The 16134-nt window shown below is 36.9% G+C and overlaps 1 protein-coding gene across 1 annotated transcript in view; it reads right to left on the reverse strand.

Annotated features, from left to right (window-relative positions):
• Positions 1-14136: 14136 nt before the first annotated feature.
• The window catches only part of LOC126893576 (uncharacterized), a 4944-nt gene continuing 2946 nt past the window's right edge, over positions 14137-16134 (reverse strand). The window contains exons 2-4 of the mRNA XM_050663915.1: positions 15454-15598; positions 14876-15108; positions 14137-14326 (exon numbers count right to left, since the gene is read on the reverse strand). Coding sequence (XP_050519872.1) covers positions 14216-14326; positions 14876-15108; positions 15454-15598 — 489 coding nt within the window. The 3' untranslated portion in view covers positions 14137-14215. The remainder of the gene's footprint in view (positions 14327-14875; positions 15109-15453; positions 15599-16134) is intronic.

Genomic DNA, 16134 nt, shown 5'->3' on the forward strand with positions numbered 1-16134 from the left:
TCTCTTTAGGAACAACTTTTGAGTTGTTATTGATCTTCGCTAAAAATGCAATTAATTGTTGCTTTCTTTGCCACCGTTGTACTTTAATCTTACGTTTTAAACGTTGATGCGTATCTATAACGCGAGGACCGATTTCAGAGCTATGCGATGCATAAAACACCGATGATGTTGCAACGCCTCAAGGGTGTCATAAATTTGACGGCAAGCATTGCATATGTGTTTGTCCGAACTTTTGTAATTATTCGCCTTGTGTATGCGCAATGAAGAGCGCAACATAAAGTATTCATCTCAAGTTGGGCACATTAACTTGCGTATTAAGTGATAACGGATATGAACCTGAATCGATACTGGATCATAGAAGACACCACCACAACCTGGTATCTTACATTTTAGTGTTTCTTGAGGATTGCGGTGATTTGATTCGACGTGTTCCCAAAGTTGTGTCTCCGTTATGAAAGACATACCGCAATAATTACAAGCAAACGTTTTTTTCCAACATTTCCACATTTTGATCCCGAGGACATATCACTGAACCCGGACGTTGCAAAACTATGTGCATCCGTGTACTGAGATCTACAGTATTTATACTTGATGTGATTCCTCAATGAAGCTTCTGTAGGCATTTTTCTGCCACAGAAATTACAATCACAAGACAAAGCCCACATTTCCTCGTAGTTATATTCAAACCTGGACGATTTTGATACAAAATCCATAGCGACATACAAATTATAACAGTTGAAGATTTCATAGTAAAAAAAAATTAAGTACACAATTTAATATATTTCAACAACGAAAAATCACAAAGTGACAGTAAATTTTCAGTTGATTTTTGAATAGTTACGTTGCCAAGCAGCAAAATGTATCTTAGAAATATTTTTTAGCCAGAATCATATAATTTCATTGCCTATTACTAAAAATTAACGATAACACATTTATTAGATTTAGTTATTATAAGATTCTTAATCTTGTATAATCGTATTAACACCGCTTGATTATTTGTTACACTATTTAAATGATTTGAAAAATTTTTTTAAATAATTTTTTTTTTTAGGAGAGATAATATCCTGTTATGATTCTTATACGGTCTATTTAAGGGTTTTTTTTTATATATACTTAACGCGACTTTACCTAGTCGTTGGATAAAGGATAGATCTAAAAAATATATAATCACTCGAAAATCGAGAAATAACTACGACTTAAATAAGCAAAATAAAGTATTATGAATTATTATTATTTTTGAAGAAATCTAGTGGTCAACAATAAATCAATCATGTTAATGATGAATAAAATACAAAAACCTATATTCTTTATAGGACACAACAATTAAAACGTATACTTATTAGTTTTGTTTTATTTATTTTTCTTAATGTGTTTATAAGTTTGCTTTATGCTTTTATTTCTAATTTATTGTTGTAGTGCTTCTTTCTCTAGTTCGAATTTTCTTTACTCTATGATTTCATAAAAATACAATATTATAAATGAAAAATCGTTCAACACAATAGTATTAAACACGAATTTACCAATATATTTTATATTTAAATATTTTTTACATAAAGCAGAATTTAATAGAATTACACGCAAAGTAGTGAAAGTTAAAATAAAACTCTAGAATAATATTTTCAATTTTTTCTTCATTTTACAAGTAAAAAATCTGAAAAAAAATATACAGGGTGATTTTTTTATCATAACCCACTCAATTACTTACAGAATAATAATAATTAAAAAATTTTTTTTTATTATTATCTTTAGTTACACATTATTCTTGAATTATTAACTATGCAATACTTTTTAAGTTCATCCCATATGCCTGGTTAGGGTGTCAACTTTGTTTTTTTAAATGGTAACACATATTTTTAATTTAATAAAATGTTTGAGTTTTTAATTCAATAGTAAATGGCATTTGAATTTTTAATATGACTTAATTTGCTTATTAGATATAAGCATTTAAAGTTTCAAATTTTTGAGTTAATATATAGGTATAATAAACAAGGGTTTACAAATACAGGTAGCTAATGGATTTTTTATGACATCGATATTAGCAGGTACACAGCATTGTTATTATCAATGATAGTAAGGTACATTGTTGTGAGTTTATAAATACACAAACTGACAATACAAAAAGTATATCTATTGATAGTCATAATTGATAATAAACAATCCGTGACTGTGATAGCAATATCATAAAAAACCAATTAGCTACCTGTATTTGTAATCCCTTGTGTATTATACCTATACAGGGTGTTCAGTAAGTCAGGAAACGGGTTTCTATTGTTCTCATTGTTACAAACAATGAGAACATTTACTGTGAAAAACTAAAAATGTGATATATATATATGCATTTTTTTTTCTTCAAGATAGCTTCATTTTTACTGTCAAATAAATAGTTGTATTTGTCGCTCAAATATTTTAATTTGGGGCACAGGTGTGGGGAACGTCAACCCTGTGAAATCATACCTGTGTTCCTCGTTAAAATATTTTCGATCAACGCGATATTTTTGGTCTCCCTTGACGTGTCTCGCCAAAATGGTCCACTTGAAACAAGACTGATCGATATTCTGTGGGTTAATGATTACTTTTCTTAGATTAATCTCTGGTGGGACAGGAATATATGATGAGCCGGCGAGGGACGTATACTTGTATACCCTGAGCATAAGGCCGTCGATATGCGTTAGCGTGAATCCGCTACCCCTACCCGAGTACGCGTCTTCCTCGTCAAGCATAACCTCAAAATCTTCATCGACCGCACACCCGATATCCGTATCGGATAGCAATGCCCTAGCCCCTGTCTTGAAGGCCCGGTCTTCAGGCGGTGCTTCTGATCGCGGTATATGGTATGATGCCTCCAATTTGAGATTATACTTGATCGGACGTTTACCTACAATTTCAGCGAGTCTGTCCACCATCTCGGATTTAACGGCGCGCAGAAAATCTCGATATTTTTTCGATAAAATTTTCCACATTCTTCCGACAAAACCAAATGGCCCCCCGCTCCAATGCGGAATAGATCTCGGTGAAATTATGGGTATCCATCAATTGCATACGTAACCTTTTCGGCCTAACCGCGCTGTTGTTAGCCCTACTACGCTTAGCTGCCTGACGTGATGAAACAGATATCGCTGAAGTAGCGATATTTTTTAATCAAAAATGAAATAAATTATTTTTTTTTATACATTAAAGCAGTGGTCGGCAACCTTTTTTAATTCTCGGGCCACATTTACAAATTAAAAAGAGTTCGCGGGCCAGATAAAAAAAAAAAAATTTATAATTACATTATTTATTATGCAAAAAAATACTATCTAAAACTTAAAATAATAATATGACTTATATAAAATACCCGTACCAAAAACGCAACGTTCAATTATATTTATACAAAATGATATTCAATTAAATTAGTCGATTTAGAATTTAAAGCGGGCCGTATTCAATAGCCACGCGGGCCGGATACGGCCCGCGGGCCGCCGGTTGCCGACCACTGCATTAAAGTAAAGTAAAGAAGTTTTTTTTTATTTATAATAAAAATAAATCGTAAATTAATATAAATTTGACAGTAAAATTAGATATTAACTATAATTTATTATTTTTAATAAATTAATGAATTTAAAAATTAAAAATATTTAAAAAATAAATTTATTAAAATAAAATAAGTTTATAATTGAAAAAATCTACATACCTTGTGAAGAAAACGATTGAGCTTGCTGGTTCATTGTTTTATTTACACGTGTAAATTATTAAATAATAAATTTCTGGTTTTCAAAAAGACAACTGCACGTCAATGATAATTAAAAACAAATGTGACAGGACAAGAAGTGTTTAATCGGTTATATAGTAAAATAATAAAATGCCTTGGGGGGGAAAAAGACAACGTTGCCATTTTTCTAATAAAATGCATACGACAGTGACCACTAATATATGGTCACATCCTTGACGTTGGAAATATTACCTAAGCGTCTGGCATCCGATGATAAGATTCATACGACAATGATCATTACTGTACGGTGACCTCTTTGATGTTTGAAATATGCTAACCTAAGCGTCTGGTAGACGATGATAAAATTTTTAGAAATTATTTATTACATACCATCTATAGACGTACGGCAAGTTTATTTACGTCGGGTATCATACGCACCCCTTTTATTAGCTTAGTTTAAGTTAAGTTTCATTACCCCTTCGCTCATTAGGACTTGTTGAAGGAAGAGGAGATCCCCATCCCCCCATGGCTTAGGTTAGTTTTCATTGGGTTTCACCCAATGCCCGTTGCGCTGCGCTACAGTGTCGGCGTGATCGGGCTCTACGGGGCTACGAAACGTCGGCACGGACGCAGCTTCCCTATCTCGGGGAATCGGGCGCGTCCTCAGGTTGCGGATAGAGGAACGGCCTGCAGATATGCAGGTTAGCCGCGAAATAAGCAGTCCATTAATTTGGACTGACGAATAAGCGGTCGCAGACAGCACCTCGTTCGCTAGTTAACCCTGCAGATATGCAGGGTAGCCGTGATATAAGCCACTTTTAGAGTGGACGAATAAGCGGTAGCGATCGAGGGTAATTTCATAACCACTTGGTGAAGGTTACACCGAAAACAAATCCCCTGGCGGCAGGTAAAACGCAGGGAAGGACACCCGTAAAACCAAACATGGAAGGACACCATTGCAAAAATACGGTTACCGTTCCAGGAGTTTCGGAGACTCCAGGGCCAGCTGGGAAGAGTGCCGTTGCAGGCTCGACCCGGTCATCATCAAGCGACTGCATCAAAGCCGTTGGACTGGTGAGGCAGGGTCCGGGGACGTTCGCGCCCAAGCTACTGTCGGAGGGTGTGCCAAGCAGGCACCCTCCAGTAACCTTCGGGTCACTGAGGTAACTGCTGATGGCTTAGCTACCATCGAGGAGATGGTGGACGACTGGGAAGGCGTGCGTGATCGTTTTTATGACGACATGCCGCTGACTCAGTCGGAATTCACAAGATGGAACGGCTGGCTCCAATGCATGGAGACTGGAGGATCGCCGTTGGACTCGTTCCCGTGCGGTTCATTCCGGACGGCTGAATCTTTCCGGAGTTCAGTGTCCACGGTACTGAAGCTGATGAAGAGGGGCCTGGACGACAGACGTCCGTTTGCCCCGGAAAGGGTTAAGGAGTATAATCCTTTAGAAGGTGTCGATGAGCCCGAGCTAAGAGCGGAACTCATCGAGAAATGCATAGCTAGTCGCCGAGGGGAAGCTGCGGTGGAACGCCTCACGGGCGTTGCTCGCCTAGTCGCTTCGGAACTCTTGTCCCGCTACAACGACAGCGGGATAATGAGAAGCATGGGTTGTGGGCTTCATCAGGCCGTCGAGTACCTCGCTTACACGGAAGGACAAATGAAGCAGGAAGTGACGTCTCCTTTGGATGACGACGACGAGATGATGCAAACGGGCGACCGCCGTGGAAGTGCGGAACCTTCCCTCGGGGAAGGGTCATCCACTCACCACAGAGCGGATTCGCCAGCGATGAGTCCGTTGCCGGAGAGTTCTCCCCCGTTGCGGCAGTCCTCGTTGGACTGGTGAGGCAGGGTCCAGGGGGCGTTCGCGCCTAAGCTACTGTCGGAGGATGTGCCAAGCAGGCATCCTCCAGTGACCTTAGGGTCACTGAGGTAACTGCTGGTGGCTTAGCTACCATCAAGGAGATGGTGGACGACTGGGAAGGCGTGCGTGATCGTTTTCGTGACGACGTGCCGCTGACCCATTCAGAGTTCACTCGATGGAGCGGATTGCTACTCGACATGAAGGCTGGAGAAGTGTTGCTGGACCCGTTTCCTTGTGGTCAATTCAGGACGGCCGAATTGTTCTGTAGTACAGTGTCCACAATCCTGAAGCTTATGCAGAAGGACCTGGACGACGGGCGTTCCTTTGCCCTGGAAAGGGTCAAGGAATATGACCCGCTAGAAGGCGTAGATGACCCCGAGCAAAGAGCGGAGATCATCGATGGATGCATTGCTGGTCGTCGAGGGGAAGCCGCGGTGGAACGTCTTATTGGCGTCGCCCGCGTAGTCGCATCTGAGTTCTTATCCCGCTGTTGTAGCATAATGAGGACCATGGGGCGCGGGCTTCAACAGGCCGCAGAGTACATGGTGTACGCTGAGAAGCAGGAAGTCTCGTCATCTCCTGATGCTGCGGCTGCGGCAGAAGAGGACGAGATGATGCGGACGGGCGATCGTGGTGGAAGCGCTGAACCCTCCCCTGAGTAAGTCTCATCGACTCGCCTGCGCTGAGTCCACTGCCGGAGAGTTCTCCCCCATTGCGCCATCCTGGCAAGAGGTGGGCGCCTCTGGGGGAAGAAGAGGAGAGCGACGACGAGGCCACGTTTGATTTCGGCCTCAACCACGTTGTCGCTCTCGCCAGAACCGCTGAGGTCGAGGGGAGTCTGATGAACGAGGTCCCGGGCATACACCTGGAATACCTCGTTCAGCAGATCTCCCTCTCGTGTCAGGCCCTCAGCGAGCTGAGGAGCGCTGTGAGGCCATGCCGCAAGAGGTGGCATGACCCGGCGGACGTGTCGACTGCCACGTCGTCTATGCTCGAAGACATAGAAGAAGAAACCGGAAGGAAGAAGACGGCCTACCCTCACCTCCACGTGGTCCAACCCGTGCAACGGACCCCCTAGTGGGGAGGCTACGCCGCGCTGGGACTCGGCTCTAGTGTAAAGGTTGGGTTGGGTTTGGTTGTAAAGGGTACCGCCAGTCCCCGTTGCGCTGTGCTACAGTGTCGGCGTGATCGGGCTCTACGGGGCTACGAAACGTCGGCATGGGCGCAGTTTCCCTAGCTCGTGGAATCGGGCGTGTCCTCAGGTTGCGGATAGAGGAACGGCCTGCAGATATGCAGGTTAGCCGCGAAATAAGCAGTCCATTAATTTGGACTGACGAATAAGCGGTCGAGGACAAATAGCCGCCCAAACGCTCGTTAACCCTGTAGATTAGGGTGGTCCTTAAAATACAAATTTTCAAAATTCGATTTACGCGCACCAAAAAATTGTTCTAATACGTGTAAAAATAAACTGTGCAAAATTTGGTCCCGATAGGTTGACGTTAACACGTGCCGCAAGAGGGTTGAAAATTCAATCAAAAGGGTAGTTTTTCAGTTATTGTGCTTTATCTCAAAATATATGATTTTTACGTAAAAGTTTATAAGAAAAAAATTATAAATATAATTATTTTACATAAAAAAGGTTATTAGCAAAAAACTCATAAGTCAAATATTTACCTCCTAAAAGTCAAAAGTTCCATAAATATTATGTTTACCAGTAAAATTCATATATTTCGGCAATTTAAGTATATACGATGAACCGTTCAAGTTATAANATATATATATTAATGTATATCATATATTTCGGCAATTTAAGTATATACGATGAACCGTTTAAGTTATAAAAAAAATTTTCATGTAAAAGTTATTTGAAATTTAATTTTCTATAAGTTTTGTAGAAAAATAAAATTGTTTTACGTATTTTCTGGCGAGGTAATAAAGAAAACTTATAAATAACAATCATTTTTCTATCATTTATCATTTTTTATTTAGATAATGTTGTTGAGTTAAATTTGTTTAGTTCTTTAGAATATGAAACAGAAGATTTGTCTGGTTCATCATATTTTTCAAAAACACGAGGGTTTATAACTTTTATGACTCCTAAATTACTTTCTGCATTAGATCAATGCAAGATATCTGACCGCGATGCTGTGCATTTAATTATTTCTACTGCTGAAGCATTAGGTAATAACGTATCAAAGTTAATAATTAACCGATCACCTATTCGACGGGAAAGATTATTTTTTAGTGAGAGAAAGGTAAATGAAATAAAAAAAAAATTTAATTTCTGGATAAAAATAGTCTTGTCTTGCATTGGGATGGAAAACTACTTCCAGGCATTATAAATAGAGCTAAAGTTGATCGATTGCCAATCTTGGTATCATTTGAGGGAGTAAGTCAATTACTTGGGTTCCCAAAAATTGAGAGTGATTCTGGCGAGAATCAGGTAAATGCAATTTTTGATTTATTACAAGTTTGGGATGTAAAAAATAAAATACAGGCCTTGTGTTGTGACACAACAGCTTCTAATACAGGTCGCTTAAATGACGCTTGTATATTGCTTAAAAAACTCTTAGAGCGTAATGTGTTGTATTTACCATGTCGTAGACATATTTTGGAATTAGTACTAAAAAATGTTTTCGAGGTTAAACTTAATTTATGTACAACTGGTCCAGATGTATCAATTTTTAAAAATTTAAAGAATGTTTGATTAGTCTAGATTTGTTGAATTTTGATATTGGTATCAATGATATAATTATAAAAAATTCAATTGAACACATTAAAAATAATGTAAAACAATTTTAATTGGAAACATTACTAATTCAACAATGTAGAAATTACTACAAAGAATTTATGTGTGCAACACCCCTTAATGGTGTAAAATCTCACTACCCTAGTGTTTTTCATCATGCTAAATGGATGTCTAAAGCAATTTATTTGTTAAAAATATACATGTTCAGAAAACAGCTTAAAATACGAGAAGAACATGTATTTCGTAATATTTATGTATTTTTGGTAAAAGTTTATGTCAAGGCTTGGTTTAAGGGATCTATTGCCGATCTATTATAGATCTATTGATCTATCAACCGCAGAGCCCAGAACCAAAACCGTAACGGGAGGCGTCCCGCAAGGTTCGGTTCTCGGGCCCTTGCTGTGGAACATCGCGTACAACGCGGTGTTCCGCGTTCTGCTGCCACGGGGTACACGTGTAATCTGCTACGCGGACGACACGCTCGTGGTGGCGGAAGGCACTTCGGCGGAGGAGGCTGGTTTCCGGGCAAACGGTGCGCAGTGCGCCGTCACTGACTGGATCCAGCAGGAGGGGACCGGCTTGTGCCTAGCGCTGGACTAAACCGAAGCGGTTTTGTTCACGCGAAAGTACAAGTACGTTCCTCCTAGGCTCACCGTACTGGGGACTGATGTCCCGCTGAAGCGGACCATGAGCTATCTGGGCCTGCTCATCGACGACAGGTTGATGTTGGGGCCGCACATTGAACGTGCGGCCCAGCGGGCTCAGAAGGTCATGGACCGCCTGGCGGGACTGATGCCGAACATCGGGGGACCGAAGGAACATCGACACCGACTGTTAGTCAGCGTCGTTCACTCGGTCCTCCTTTACGGGTCCCCGGTATGGGCGGGTATACTGGAGTACTCGCCCAAGAACGTGGAAGCGTTGAACCGGGTCCAGAGAAGGGCCGCTCTCCGGACGATGTGCGCATACCGCACCGTATCCGGAGTGGCGGCCAGGATCCTGGCTTCTCTGCCGCCCGCGGACCTGTTGGTCGTCGAACGCTCTACGAGCGGAAGAGTACCGGTCAACCGCTTCGCGCGGAGGATCGGCTGCAACTCCGGAGTGTAACCGTGTCCAGTTGGCGCCAACGACTGGCCGACGAGGAATCCGCGGGAGCGTGGACGAGGTCCCTCATCGGACCCAGCCGGCTCGACATGTGGATTGGCCGGACTCACGGGGAAATGACATACCGTCTGACCCAAGTGATGTCCGGTCACGGCTGCTTCAACGAATACCTTCACGGTCTTCGGCAGGCAGCCGCGCCGACGTGTGATCACTGTTGGGATCGCCCGGGAGAAGCGGACAATGCTCTGCATACGCTCTTCCGGTGCGAAGCGTGGGCCAACGAGCGGGAGGACTTGGAATCCCGCTTAGGGTCCGCGTTCGGTGTGGGGTCCATGGTAGACCATATGCTGAGAAGCCGGGAGAGGTGGTCTCCGATTCAGACGTTCGCCGTATCGGTGATGAGCCGAAAAGAGGAGGCCGAACGTCTGAGGCAGAGACTGCCCAGGGTGAGAGTACCTGCGACGTCGGCTAGACTGGCGCCGTAGGTGCTTATTGCATGTGTCTTATGTTTTGTGTTTATGTTATGTATGTTTGTGATTTATTAAGCCAACCCTCGCGAAGTCCTGCCCCCACCTCCACGTGGTGCAACCCGGGCAACGGATACCGACTTTTGGAATGCGGCTAACGGGGGAGGCCACACCACGTTGTGAATCAACTCTTGATTAATTTCGGGCTGATTCACAACGTGGTGGTGTGAATTTTTAGACGGCGTGGGCCGCCCTGAAGCAATACCTCACGGTAGTTCCAGGGCGGTCCACAGCATGCCGGCGGTGAAAAAAAAAAGGGTTTCACCCATTGTGCGCACCTCACATCCAATTCGGTTTACCCACTTAGGTGTTATCACTGAAGTGTTATTACCAACGATTGTATGTAAGACGTTCTCGACGGTGACAATTACTTGATTGTAACCACCGATAACATCATAGAGTTTGTTAACAAGTCGTTCAAAGAATAGTCAAGGAAAAGTATGGTGGCGGCTGCCGCTACTTGACGTACACTATTTCAATGTAATGTAACATTTAATATTAAACGCAGTGAAGAATCGTACCCATCGTACGCGATGTAAGCAGATGCCCGAGAACTAACCCTTGTGGGATGCCTCCCGTAACAGGTCTGACTCTTGGGCCCGCGGCGCTCTTGTAGGAGATGACCCGATCGATAAAGTACAATCGGATCATCCGCCCGAAGTAAGGAGCCACTCGAGGACGCTCCGAGGATGTGTGACCATCGCACGGAGTTGAACGCATTTCGGATGTCCAGGCTTACCGCCACCCCGAAGCCCTGCTCAGTTTTGGCTCTGAGGGCCAAATCCCGGAAGAGGGAGGCCGCGTCTTCCGTCGACCACCTACGTTCCAACCCCACACGCGCGCCACCGCATCGGCCATCTCCTGGGTGGTGAATTTCTCTGCCGACACGTCATCTCCATACACCGTGGGAGACAGTGGCGGATGTCTCGGAAAAAGCGTATCTACCGTTCTTTCCAACACATCCGCCTCCAGCTGACCCGAAGACGGTGGACCGCGGAGCTTCCACATGACGACCCGATAGGGTTTCCTCCACGGGTCGTGGTTCACCAACTTCACGAGTTCGGCTCAGCACTTCGCTTTGGCCCACCTAATGTTTTTTTTTATATTTATTATAGTGAGAGATTCGATTAATATTATTTGGGTGTTTTTTATTACCCTCAATAATTAAAATTTTTCCCAAGTTCCCCGATTTTTAAAATCGATAAATTTCGACAATTTTTTTCTAAAAATTGTCATAACTTATTGAAAAATGAACGAATCAAAATAATTTTTTTTTTATTGAAACCTTAGATATTTCCCTTTCATTTAATATCATTTTTTTTTTTTTTTTTTTTGAAAATTTGACCCTTTACCTGCCCACAAGAGATGATTTAAAATATCAAATGTTTTACAAAACTCAACTCTTTTTAATCATATGTAAAATTAAAGCTTATATTACGTATTATTAATTAAAAAAAAACAATTTGTCCCGACGATCTATTTTACGTACAAACGGCTGTCGTAATTAAAAAACATGATATTTTTGTGTTCAAATTTTATTTTTGTTTGTTTATTTTAAAATACCTTATAAGAGTTTGCCATAGTAATGAGTCCAATAATAAATATAAAATAGACATAAATCTAACTTACATTAAATATAATTTAAATTTTGATTATTTTGCCTCTTCAAAGTAAAGAAAAGTTTTTTTTAATTTTTGAAAAATTATATAAAAAGTAGAACTTTTTCAACCTAACTTTTGAAAATGTTCCAGGAATACTGCGTCTTTTAAATATATGTTAAATAAAGCTTATTTTATATACTAGAAGTTCAAAAAAAAAAAATGAAAAAAACCAGCACAGGGGGGTCGCGGCACAGTGGAGACGTGGCATAGTTGGATTAAGTATAATGATATCTGACAGTGATTAAAATCACTATCAAAAAAAAAAGCTTCGATGCAAATCTTTAGATAGTGTTTAATTTTAAAAAATTGGTGGATTATTCCAAAAGCTTCATAAACTGCTAGTTCCTTATTAATATCCTGATTAAGATAAAGTATGTCGAATGAAAAAGGGATTATTAAAAAATATTATTTCTCATAAAAAAATTATGTTGATCCATACACTTTTCAATAAGTTATATCATTATAAAGTTAAAAATGTAAAACATAAAATCGAGAATTTTCACACAATAATAGCATTTGGTAGCCATTTTCACCGTGAAGATAAAATAAAGTACGAAATTTTTTTTTTTTTCATAATAAAGTAAATTATATTAGCTTTAATTTAAGGTATATATAAAAATGTCAGACTTTCCGGAACATTTTCAAAACTCAAGTTGAAAAAAATAATTTTTTGTGAAAAATTTGTCATTTTAAATCCCCTCTGTGGGCAAGTAAAGGGTCACATATAAAAAAAAAATATACCAAATGAAAGGTAATGATATCATGCATCTATAAAAAAAAATAATTATATTGATTCGGTTATTTTTAAAAAAGTTATAGCAATTTTAAGTAAAAAAAATTGAAAAAATTTCGAAAATTTACGATTTTTAAATTTGTAATTTTTTTGGAGGTTTCCCCCATTTACGGGGAACGAGGGAATTTTTTTCAATTTTTGAGGATAAGGTCTTCGACTAGATACAATTTGTGATCTTTTGACGTATCATTGAAAGAAATCGGTTCGGTGAGAGCTGAGAGCTGAGAAAAAGTGGTAACAGACACAAAAAAATAATAAACACATCTTAGTAAAACCAATACCTTCTCAGCTTCGCATCGAAGCTAAAACTTGTACCGGTGACTTATTTTCTATATGCAAATGGCAGCCAGTGTAAAATATAAAAATATGAGTTAATTTTGCTTTTGGAATAATCCACCAATTTCTTAAAATTAAACAATATCTACAGATTTGTACTGAAGCGTTTCTTATGATAGTGATTTTAATTAGTATCAGATATCATCTATACTTGTCTCAATTATGCCACGATCACACTGTGCTACCGTTTTTTTGTAAGAGAAAGTAATCAGATTTTTTAAAAAAAAGTACCTCAAATGAAAGAAATATTTATTAAGTACGAATAAATGTACTTATTATATAGAAATTGTAATTTTTTTTTTTTTAATATTAACACCATTTGTTGTGTAAGTTTTGTTAGTTACATTTTTTTAAAGAACGATTTTTTTATAAGAAAATAACAGTAATACAGCTTATTTTCTTTTACCTAAGAATATTTTCCCGTGAAAATGAAAATACTGAAATATAATGCCTTTTTCGCTTGAAATGTTATTTTATGTTTCTCTAAATTGGTCAATTTCTAAACTCCATAATGATAGATTTTAATTTTTGAATTACTTGCGTTAAAACTGTATACAATTTTATTAATTTAAAAATAATTTATCAAAAGTGTCACCATTAACGCTTTTAAGATAAAAGTTATCTGAACTAGACGCTGACGGACATTGTTCAAAATCACATAAAATCGACCACAGCAACGTACAAAGAATTTACACTGCCCAAATTATTAACATTAATAATATAAGTAAAGAACGTAAAGCAATAGGTCAAGTATGTATTAATGTAAATATTAAATCTATTGACCTAAATATTTAATATTTTATTCTATGTCAAAAAAGTCAATATTTGATTGTACCAGTACACATTTGTATGTTAAATTTCAAACTTTAATCAGTTTTCACTGATTAAACAAAAACAGTTTGTTTCGGGATCTATTATGTAATAACATTTTTTATATTTTAATCTGTATCTATAGATTTCTACTAAATTAATTTCCAAAAGTAAAAAGTTTTTCCCTAATTATGAAAATTAAAAATAATTAAAAATGTTTGAAAATAATTTTTATAAATAAATACATTTATTCATTAAGATTTATTTTGTATTACATTAGGCAATAATATATTTTATATTCCCAAGATATGTTCTGAAAATAAAATCCTTAATAAAATGAATAAATCTTTTTTATTTAAATTTTTCAGTTAACCGATATTTATCGTTTTGAATTTTGACTCGCACAAAATTTCAAGAATAAAAAAATAATATAAGTGTATATTAGAGCTTTATTTTTTCTTAATGTAAATTCATTAAATTTTATGCCATTAGAATTTTTATTGCTTTCACGCGCATAATAATTTTATTAAAAATATAAAAATATTGTAATTTTTTTTTATTTAATTGTACATATATATTTTAACAAAAATATACCAGCAACTCTATTGTGTTGAATAATTTTCATTTAAACAGACATGTTTAATTTACGAAAATTATATTATTGATTGTTATCTTCCTTTTAAGCTGCTTCTTCAGATTCTATCGAAGGTGTATTGGATGTGTCAGATCCATTAGAATTATTTGAACTTTTTAAAATTGGGAAAAAACTTTTCATACTTGGAAATTTAGACTAAAAATAAAATTAGATATTATCAAAAACATTTTTTATTTAGAATAATATTTATATCTTGAAAATAATTTGTTATTGCAATAACTTGTTTCAGTAGCATATTTAAGAAGTGTTAAGACTTAACACCTACTTTCATTACGTAATTTATATACTTTTTTAGATAATTTTTTTTCATTGTTTCAAGTATCTATTCATAAAATAAAAAACAATACTAGAAAAGTCTTCAAATTTAAAAATTTACTTTAATAAATTAAAAAAATATAAATTTATAGCAAACTAATCATTTCTTTGTATCATTATTATCAAAAAAGTTTGATTGAAAGTATCTACTCATAAAATAAAAGATGTATGTATATGTCATAATATTTTATATTATCATCTCCTTGACCAAATCGCTACTGAATTATTTTTATTGAATGTCTCAAAATAAATAACATTTGTATCATACTACGATATTGAATTTATTAAAAAGTAATAGTTTTAAAATATACATTAATAAAATCTTATCATAATTATACTGGATAATGATTAAAAATATTTTTTACTGACCCCTTTTTTTTTTTTAATTTCTTCAAATAATCCCGTTCGATATAATTCTCCACATGTAGCTACTTTTTCATGGCAAATATCTAACGTCCATCCCCAACATTTATAAATTTTTTCCGACTTTGAGCAAACAAATTTTGCAATTTTATCATCTATGTCTTTTTCGGTTCTATTCTTGATAGCAAATAAAACTCTTAGTTCGTGGAAATATACAGCAACACTATTTTTCAATATACCTAAAATATAACAAATCATATATTGTCATTTATTGTTAGTTAAATAGAGACAGCATGAGACACTACTGTGGCATCTGAAAAAGGTCTCGCATAAAAAAATATCATTTGATTATTTGGTGATAAGGTAATGTGGTTATTATTTGCCGAGAGCCTCCCAAATCATAACGCTAGTTCTATAACAAAGTATCATTCAAAACAAAATGTAATTAGCGTTGTTTTTGAATGATTAATTATTTAAATGCGTGTCCAATGTACATCATTATTAAATTTCCTAAAATTTTACGACACTAACTTTAGGGTAAAAATCATTTTATTGAAAATTCCTTTTGCAAGAATGTAACTTACCAAGTGCCTCAGTTAAATTTGCTTTCATACTCCATTGACCTAGACAATCTAATAATCTTCTTGTTGCAATGCCAAAATTTTCTCTTGTTTTATCCAATGCTGTATCTTCTTCGTCGTTAGTTTTTGCTAATGCTATTAAACAAACCTAAAATAATTTATATAGTAGTATAATATTAGTACAATTAAAACAATAACTTTAAATAATGCATTAAATATTCATTTGTAATTATTAAATGATATTATCTTACAAGAAACACTAATTTATGGTGTTTATTTAAGATGTAAAGTAATCATAGTTTTAGTGGTTAAATATATATTTCGAACTACTTAAAAAAAAAATTACAATTATTAATAATACATATGTAATATTTATATTACTAATTTTTATCAAAAAGTGTATAGGTTATTGGTATAAATCTAGAATATTGCACAGAACAAATATTTATTAGCGTAATGATTATGACATAACTAAGGTACACGTTTGCTTGTTACTCTTTTAGGTAATTAAAACGTATTTGAAGAGATAGAGACAATATTTAGGTAGCTACAGATTCTTAATTTGTCCAAGATCACCGAACCCTAACAGAAGTTATCAACATTTTTAGCTTCGATGCGAAGCTGAGAAGGTATTGGTTTTACTATGATGTGTGTTTTTTTTTTTTTTTTTTTTTTTTTTTTTTT

This window comes from Daktulosphaira vitifoliae, unplaced genomic scaffold (genome assembly GCF_025091365.1).
Source record: "Daktulosphaira vitifoliae isolate Bord-2020 unplaced genomic scaffold, ASM2509136v1 Scaffold_1, whole genome shotgun sequence".
NCBI classification, from domain to species: Eukaryota; Metazoa; Arthropoda; class Insecta; order Hemiptera; family Phylloxeridae; genus Daktulosphaira; species Daktulosphaira vitifoliae.